The sequence below is a fragment of the Porites lutea genome, chromosome 3, assembly GCF_958299795.1.
Source record: "Porites lutea chromosome 3, jaPorLute2.1, whole genome shotgun sequence".
NCBI classification, from domain to species: Eukaryota; Metazoa; Cnidaria; class Anthozoa; order Scleractinia; family Poritidae; genus Porites; species Porites lutea.
In genome coordinates, this window is record NC_133203.1 from 39,788,985 (window position 1) to 39,798,984 (window position 10,000).

The window sequence follows — 10,000 nt, forward strand, 5'->3', positions numbered from 1 at the left end:
TTGGGGACCCAAGCTCGATTTTTTTTGTTCGTTTAGCCTGTTCCAGGCGTTCAGATAGTGGGGAGCGATGCGAAGTAAAAAGGAGCGAAAAATAAAAGCGAGGGAGGAGGAGAGGTATCGCGTTCTTTACTTCGCACCGCTCTCCACTATCTGAACGCTTGGGACAGGCTATTGTTTGTTTGATTGTTTTAGCAGTTTTTATTTGGAGACAAAGGTATGCCTTATCACTCCGACTGCAACATTTATGCCAATGGCGTCAATGAGATCAATTTGGTTTGCAGATTTTAGGGAATAAACTGAACCACTAAATACTTTTAGCTGCAATGTATTTAGCCTCCCCCGCAGACGTTCTTAAGGGTTCGTCGCGCGTTCCTGCCCCGGTAAGGGACCGGTCATTATTTATGTAGAGCGGGGAGAGGGGGAAAGAGAAGCGGGGGATGGATCAAGGCTATTTCAGATTGGCTTTATGTGGGGGGCTAAACGTTTTTATAAAGAAGTTTAGGGGGGTCAGCAGTTTGATAGCGAGGTATATTTTAAGAGGGGACAATTGGCCAAGATGGGTAAAGCAGTTAAATAGTAGGGTGTATGTAATATATGTGAAACAGTACTGCTAAATTGAACAATTTTATGCTAATCCTATTGCTTTTTGTTAAGCACCACTATTTTGTACAACTTAGTCATTTAAATTTGACAGAAATCCTTTTTGCACTCTAAAGTTCATTGTTATTTTAAATTTTAGCTAATAAAGAATCCAGACTTATCTGCTTTAATATTTGGTCTGACTAAATTTTCTTTTAATAAAATGTTTGTCACCTCAACAGCCCATGAAAAACATGATAAAACCACAATGATATGATAAACGTGATAGAACATCAGGAAAGTAGTCCTTTTACAAGTGTAGGAAAATCATTTGAAAAGAATTGTATTTTGCCTTGTTATTACGTATATTCATTTGTGTTGACCATTGGGGCACGATTTGTAAAATCTATGACTTTTCCTACATTTAACAAATCATCTTATAATCAGTATGTTACATGCATTTTAATACTTTTTAGAGCACATAAGAGGAGATATGAGGTGGGGGGGTGCATCACGTAAATATAGAATAAAGAAGGGAGGTCACTTGCTATTGACGTGGTCTACAGAAGGGGGGCGGGGAGGCTCATAGAAATTTTGATCTTTCCAACATTTTTCCCTCTCCCCCCCTCTACATAAATAATGACCGGTCCCTAACGAGCGCTGATTGGCTCTGCGATAATTCTCCAACTGATGTTTGGGAACAATGGGAAAGGAATTTGTCTTTCGGTTCAATAGACGTTAGTGTAACCTGCGAATAGTCTAATTTTTTGCTAACCACCATTTATATAAGAAAATGTTTGGAAGGAGTCTATCTTGGAAAAAAAACAGGTTCTAGGTGGCGGGGTTTTACTGTATTAAATGACGAAGACAAAACCAGCTTACATAGACTTGGGTTATCAAAAATAAAGAACACGAAGTAAAATCTAGCGTAAAGCAAGAAAAACTAGATCTGAATGGTTATTAGAGGAGCTTGGCTGGACTTTCGGATAATCCATCTTCCCAAGATAGGATAAAGCTCGTGTTTATACTCTCTGGGGTAGACGGATTATTTTCATAAATGCTTGCTAGCTTTTCAATAGTTCTTCTTTGTCTCCGAGGATTTTTTTTATCTCATAGAAGTGACTTATTTTCAATTACTCAATATCTATTGCAATGTCCAAATTTGATCTACATTTTAATTTTTTTTCCGCGGCTAAATGGTAAATAGACCCATAGGCCCCTCACTATATTGGTTCAATAAGAAGGGTTTTTTTTACAAAATGTGGAAAATCATAGATAACTGGTAAAAGTCGTTTGACTATAATCATCGTCGTTTTCAAAGGTCAACCGTAGATTGATGAAAGAAAAAAGTGGCGAAGGAGCCTCCGCCCTGCAGAAAAGGTACCCTTTGGGATACTTTCTATAGACGAATGGTATCCCTTTTACATACCTAGTTCAGAACTCTGCACCTCTTTAAACTGCAATAAGTACACAGTCTCTTTAATATGAATAAACCCTTACATCGACGTAGGGTTGATTTCCACTGCCGTGTAATTTTTAGGTGCGTACCTGCGTAAAATTTACGTTCGCAAATAAAATACAGACAAGGCATAAACGGTCGCTCGTAAGCGTAAAAGTTGAACCTCGCTCAACTTCACGTTTAATGTCAACACGTTACATCTTGCCTCTATATTATTTACGTTGTTAAAATTTACGCGCGTTAACGTGCGTAGCCAAAAACGCGTCATTGGAAATCAACCTTTATTCACAGCCATAAAATGCATCCCTCCGCCCTTTCAGGCCTTTTTAAGGTCCGAAACGACAGGTTTCTTTTCCATTTTATTTTATTTCAACCAGTGAAATTCCCTTTCATATTGCCTGCGAGCATGCTCTCCGTTTGGGGGAGTCACGAAAGAAGTCACGAAAAAGCAGCACGCAGGCTTCCTTTCATGTATCTAAAGCCTGAGGTAAAGTTAAGGTAGTAGTAACTTCAAATTCAATTGTAAAACTGAATTTAAGCCACCTCATTGAGTTTCCAAATCCCCCTGATTTCCCTTAGCTTGGCCTCCTCGAAACAGCCTGATCACACACCCTCTATCTCTCTTTAGAGGTCGCCGAGCGCCGGAGGGGATTTATTGACCGCGAGCGCAGGGGGTGAGTGCTCCGCCCTCATTACATATTTTACGCTTGCAAACTCTTTTATAGACATAGTGGAAAGTTAACAGAGTACAGGCTGTGTACAGGCTTTCTCAAAGGGGCTGTCTAATGCCCTTCATTGCTCTGTCCCTGGGCGGGGTATTACTGGGGCCTCCTCTCCCCTTCGAGATTTCTGCAGGTGTAGTCCTCTAATTTTTAGGGCAATTCTCTCTGCGTGTTCCCAGTAGCTATTCTTGCCTAAAGGGATACACTAATCAATTGGCTTCCTTTTCTTGGATTTTCGAAAGTTGTTAAATTGGCCATAAAGTAATACCATGAAGTGACTTTAGTATGGGGTGTTTTATTGTAAAGTGTACGACTTAACAGACACCTGTTGAGAACGTTGAGAAAATTCCTGACTGCTATATGATGTGTTTTGTTGTGGCCTCGTTTTAAGTATTTTCGCCAAAACCTTGAGGTTGACAAAGACACAGAACGTTCTAATTTTGAGTTTTTCTATTACTTCTAGATGTACTCGTGGATACGATTGTAGGCATGAACCTGTTTATTTGCTGTGTACAGCCTTTCTTTCCCGACGAGTCACCGGTCCTTTTTACAATAACTAAGTGTTTTCTCGCGGTGCGCTGATTAGTCGGAAGAAATACAGATACACGCATGCCTTCACGGGAAACTTGTTCAGCAGGAACTGTTCACAAGACGGAAAAACGGAAATGACGTGATGATGGCGCAATTTGTTTTTCTCTTTCTTACGCGCGCTAGTTTCCGAGAAACTTCCAAAGAAATTAAGTACCGTAGAAAATTCTCCAAAGGCACGCATTTATTACTTCTCGCTTTACGAATCATGGAATGAGATTTTTTAAAGGAATGCTTTTTTCTCTTTGGTCCATATGCTATAGTCTTGTTTTTATGATATTCTTACAGCTGTGAGTTCAGAAACACTTCAGTTGTTATATTAATTACCGTAAATAGTATGTAGAAGACAATCCACTTATAACCCGCTGTAAGTGAGGCTAAAACCTGGATTTTATTTTTTATGGAATAATTAACACAGAAGCTGTTCTTTCATCGTTCATACGTATAGTACCTGATAATCGTAGGCATGAAATGAATCGCAGGTATGAAAGAAACAAGCTTTAAACAAAACTAAACGTTTCCAGTTGAAACCAGAAAAATGTGGCCAGAGAACCGAAAAGAAACCAAAAGTGAAAAAATTACAAGAACTGTAACGCGTTTTAACTTTAAGAATCATCTTCACAAACATAGGTCATATGATGTTCATAATGTTGAAGAAGAAGAGCTTCACTACTCATTTCCTCTTGACAAATCCAACAGCTGTGTTTCTCAATGACGATGACTGATTGCGGGTCTGCTACATCACTGTTTCCAGTCTCTCTGTGTGTTGCCAAGTTGTTTGTAAAGTCTGTGGCCCTAACAGCAACGTTTTTACCCTCTGTTCTCCTCAGCTTATATGATTCCAAACGTTTACACAGAATTTCGTTTTTCTGGGAGAATTTAGGCGACCTTAATAGAGTGTGGATTCTTTCATGCTTCGTCAGGTTAATTCCTTGATTAAAACACTTGCCACAGTGTTTACATTCGTAAAGTTTCTCACCAGTATGAACTCGTTTATGTGTCCTCAGATCCCGTGATCGGCTAAAGCGCTTTCCACACTGTTTACATCTGTAAGGTTTCTCACTAGTGTGAACTCGTTTATGAATCCTTAGGACTCCTGCTTGGTTACATTCATAAGGCTTTTCCCCGGTGTGAACTCTTTTATGTCTCATTAGGTTTCCTGCTTGACTAAAACACTTGCCACACTCTTTACATTCATAAGGCTTTTTCCCAGTGTGAACTCTTTCATGCCTCCTTAGGTTTACTGCTACACTAAAACACTTGCTACACTGTTTACATTCGTAAGGCTTTTCACCAGTGTGAACTCTTTCATGTCTCCTTAGGCATCCTGCTGCGCTAAAGCACCTGCCACACTGTTCACATTCAAAAGGCTTTTCCCCAGTGTGGACTCTTTCATGACGCCTTAGGTCTCTTCCATGACTAAAACGCTTGCCACACTGTTTACATTCAAAACGCTTCTCCCCAGTGTGAACTCTTTCATGACTCCTTAGGTTTCCTGCATGACTAAAACACTTGCCACACTGTTTACATTCCAAAGGCTTCTCCCCAGTGTGAACTCTTTCATGACTCCTTAGGTTTCCTGCATGACTGAAACACTTGCCACACTGTTTACATTCAAAAGGCTTTTCCCCAGTGTGAAGTCTCTCATGACTCCTTAGGTTTCCTGCATGACTAAAGCACTTGCCACACTGTTTACATTCAAAAGGCTTCTCCCCAGTGTGAACTCTTCCATGACTCATTAGGTGTCCTGCTGTGCTAAAACACTTGCCACACTGTTTACATTCAAAAGGCTTTTCCCCAGTGTGACCTTTCTCATGAGACCTTAGGCCTTCTGTTTGTCTAAAACACTTGCCACAATGTTTACATTCAAAAGGCTTTTCCCCAGTATGAACTCTCTTGTGACGACCTAAGTGTCCTCCTTCGCTAAAGCACTTGCCACACTCTTTACATTCAAAAGGCTTTTCCCCACTGTGAACTCTTTCATGACTCCTTAGGTTTCCTGCTTTGCTAAAGCACTTGCCACACTGTTTACATTCAAAAGGCTTTTCCCCAGTGTGAAGTCTTTCATGACTCCTTAGGTTTCCTGCATGACTAAAGCACTTGCCACACTGTTTACATTCAAAAGGCTTCTCCCCAGTGTGAACTCTTTCATGACTCCTTAGGTGTCCTGCTTCGCTAAAGCACTTGCCACACTGTTTACATTGAAAAGGCTTTTCCCCAGTATGAGCTCTCTTATGACGACTTAAGTTTCCTGCTGCGCTAAAGCATTTGCCACACTGTTTACATTCAAAAGGCTTTTCCCCAGTATGAACTCTCTTATGACGACTTAAGTCTCCTGCTGCGCTAAAGCACTTGCCACACTCTTTACATTTAAAAGGCTTTTCCCCAGTGTGGACTCTTTCATGAGTCCTTAGGTGTCCTGCTTGGCTAAAACGCTTGCCGCAGTGCTGGCACTCAAAGGACATTGAGCTTGCTCCTCTTTTAAGGTGTTATGGTTAGGGTACCTTTTAACAGGAAGGACAAACATTATTAGGTAAATGTAAAATTCTTTGTATTTTTTTCGGCAACGTACTGAAGAAACTTTGCCGCCAGCTAGTGAAAACAAGGGTCTGTAACAAATAGTTTAAAAGTTGAGAGGGATATTTGGAGAATATCTTAAATTGGAAATTATTTTAAAGAACAACCGCTCAAGAAAAAGGTAGTTTCCAACCATGCACCATCTGACTGCATACCCAAAAATTTGAATGATTTCTTCAAAATGGAGATTTCATTTACAGGAGTCAGTTAATCTAATGTTGACTTTGTATTCAAATCTGAGAGTCCCCTGTTGTTTGTAAAATAACACACACTTGCAATAATATTATTGGTGATAAAGACTCATTATAGAGTGTTAATACAGACAATACAGCATAGTAGAACCTGTGGGCACGATCCATTCAACCAAAATTTCCGGAAATTTCGGTCCAAAACTCAATGGATCGGTTCAGTCCAACCGGAAAAGTTTTGAAAAAACGGGTCCACCTTTTGAGTTGGACCACTTTTCCCGGTCGGACCAGTTTGAATTTTGGTTGAATGGGTCGTGCCCTGTATTACCATCAATCAGCACTCTACTAAGCTCCCTTGGGTTTTTTATTTCAAGCAAGCTTGAGGTTGGTTGGGTGGGGGGATATACCGAGAGGGGGGGTTACTTAATGTAGCGAAACCGATCACCAATAGCAGGAGGGAAGAAACAGACTAGTGTCACAGTTCTGACTTCCTGGGACCAGGAAACAACTAACCAACCAGAAGATGGAATTAATTTTTTTTGTAACAAATTGAAATGTAAAGTAGAAATGTTCATACACATGAGTTGGGGTATGGTGCAAGACTGGAGGATAGAGAGAGAGCAGCTACTGCTAGGCTGCTTGTATTGGTGAGACCAGTAGAAGGAAATGGTGATTCCAACAACCACATTGTTTAACATCATTTACAGATGAACAATCAAACTGACTTGGACTCTTCAACATACAACACATATTATTCTACAGACTACTTACTATCACTATTGATCAACTCGAACAAAAACCGACAACAATAAAATGACTGAAAAACCAACTTAAATTTTTGACTAAGGGCCTGTTTACATGGAAGTGGGGGACCCTAAGTAGGTGAGGTAACCCGCTTAGGTGGGGTAATCTGCCTGTCCATATAATCGCCCATTTTAATTTGATCACATTTACATGATATGTGGGGAGACCCACCAAGGTGGGTATCACAGTCTGCCAGGATAACCCTCTCAGCTGGCAACAAATTTGCCATGTAAACGTTTCAAGGTGGGGTTACCTGACTAGTTGGGGTCAGATTTGTAATACATCAAATTTCGGCAAAATTCACCTTGGTGGTGGCTTTGCGGCATTATTAAAGGTAACAATAGACAGCAACAGCACTGAAGGTTGCAGCAGGAGCAGCAAGTGAGTGTACAGGAGCATTAATCGCCAAAACACGTGGTTTGCCAGCATTTTTCTTGTTACATGATTAACAACCATTCAATAATCTTGAGAAAGTGCACCCCAGGATGGCAGGGTTGTAAGATTGCATATAAAGGAGAAATATTTTGTTACCCCACCTATGCAGGTTACCTCACCTACCTGAGGTCCCCCGCCCCCATGTAAACAGGCCCTAACAATACATGTACAGTTGTATACTAAAAAGACTTTATAACTGCGACCAAAGATGGATTAAAATGCTCTGGTCAAATTAAGTCTTTGAACCAACAGGCATCATGGCTTAACTGACAATTGACAAATATCATCTTCATTAAAATGATTAATCAAGTCAATAACCACGATTTGATTAGGTTCAGTAATATTATTGAACATAATCAAACTCACCCAAAACTGATGAACTGACTGTTCATCGCAAAAGTTTTAGCGTGGGCATATATGGATTCACTTATATTGACTCACATGTACGGAATCAGCAATGCAGTTTTGTAAAGCACATAGAACTGTTTGATAATTAAAGTCAACATGATTTTGATAGATCAAACAAAGTTTCATTGTTAAATTATATCAAAGTTTAGAGCTCTTTTAACAATGGACATCCTTACTATCTAATTTCAGGGAAGTGAGAGTTTTGCAAAATGCTTTAACTGGTAGACTGTTTTAATCTTGCCACTCTATTTTGATCAACATTTTCTGACACTTTTGTCACCTTGGCTATATAATCTACACTGTTTTGTCAAATATACGGGTTACAGTACACCTCAAAAGTAAGTTACCAGCCTCTCGCGAGACGTGAATCGTGTCACAGGCTACACAGTTCTCGTGCCATGTGATTCCTGTAGTGCGCTATGCGATTCACGTAGCGCACCATGAACTAAACACCGTAACTATCATGGCCAAAATTCTTGAGCAATTCCAAGACTCAGTGGTACGGCTTTACCAGGACTAACACGTGAACAAATTTTTACCTATGCATCCAGTGTAGACTATAGTGTTGCGTACTTTGTGGACGCTTGGCATTTACATGTTTGTGCAAAACATGCTTTTGAAAAAGTCAATTTAAAACCACTGCACCACCTTGAAAACTACATTTTTTTCCAAAAACTTTGAGATAAAGCTAAAAAGCTAAAAATTTAGCTTAACTTGTAACTGCCTGCAGGTTTTGTTAAATGCTTCAAGTTTAAATGAATCGTAGACCAATTGGGAACATTCCCAAAAGCACTGTCATAGCTTTTGACTTCCTTTAGACAAACTGATGTTCCAGCGAACTCTACCAGAACAAATCTATATTGGACACTTGAAAACCATACAGTTCATTGACCTGTTTTTAAAGTTTAAGCCAGAAAGTTTATTGAAGCACTGAAAACTGAATGTTTCCATAATATGTGGTGTACAGAAACAGTACTTAAGGAGTAGGTTGTTAAATTACACGTTTTGACACTGTGCAGATTTGTGATTTGCTATCATGCAAAAAATGCTATTCAGCGAATGCACTGTTGCCTTCTTTGGCCACTGTAATTTGTTAAATTCAAGACAATTTTCTTTCATAAATCAAGCAGAAACTGGTGTTAAAAGCTATAAAGAACAAATTAAGCTAACATTATTTCGTGATTGAAAGCCAAGTTGAATTTTTAACAAAGATGCTGTTGATATCTTGTCAGCAAAAGTTGCCACTTTGCATGAACTACAACTACACACATCACAAGAGCTGACTTTTTTTTTTGAGAGAGACTCATCGCTAGCAATTTGCAGTATATTTGATTCTTTTCATGTTGGTTTGTTCATTCCAAAAATCACAGAAACTAGAAGCGGCTTTCACGTTTTGGCATTTCAAACCAAACATCATGATCAAATGTAGAGCAGAAATGTCAATTGCTAACAAATCCGAAAAGTCAGAAACTCCAATTAAACAGTGTGCAGTGTGATTGACAACTTAAAAGAAAGCTTCTTGAAAGAAACTTAACCAAAAATCTAAAGCCCGTTTACCTCAGTCGTTGAGGTAAGGCTACGAGAAAATTTTGGCTGGTCTCTCACCGAATGTGTCATCAACAATTTATGCCAAAAATTGCCGCATCAATGATTCTTGCGCTACACAATTCTCATCACGCAGGAAATGAGACGCAACTGGTAATTTCCTTTTGAGTGGTACTATAAATTTGTTGTCTTGCCACTCGCCTTCCACTCCTTTAGTCAGCATTCGAGTTACATTGCCATCCTTTAGGGTAACACGATGTGTAAACAACCTTAATATTTCCTGTTGTCGCTTGGCAACTGGTCAGCATCGCTTTGCCTATAGATGGGTTAAAATCTGGAACGGATTAAGCAAGCACCTGAGGACGTTAACTAGCTATGACAATTTTAAACGATGTATTTTTAGAGAATATTTAAGCAAATCATGTTAATATACTAATTATTATACATTCATTATATTTATTTAAGTTGACGATTATTATTCATTTTTACTTTTTTGTCTTGTGATATTGGTGCTGAAAAGCCCTTTTAGGAAGCAATAATAAATGTATGTATGTATGTCCTTTCCTCAACCATAATTATACATATCCCTATAACATAACAAAAGTAAATCGTGCACTCTGATTGGTCAGTCAGCCACTACCATTTGCCTGTGGGTGCAAGCCAAGAAACTGAGCTAGCGCAGTAAAATTTGGCCA

At 39.4% G+C, this 10,000-nt stretch overlaps 1 protein-coding gene across 1 annotated transcript in view; it reads right to left on the reverse strand.

The window, feature by feature from the left end:
• Nucleotides 1-3,720: 3,720 nt before the first annotated feature.
• Nucleotides 3,721-10,000, reverse strand: part of LOC140931120 (uncharacterized) — a 14,764-nt gene continuing 8,484 nt past the window's right edge. Inside the window, exon 3 of the mRNA XM_073380870.1 lies at nt 3,721-5,680. Within this exon, the coding sequence (XP_073236971.1) occupies nt 3,954-5,680 (1,727 nt within the window). The 3' untranslated portion in view covers nt 3,721-3,953. The remainder of the gene's footprint in view (nt 5,681-10,000) is intronic.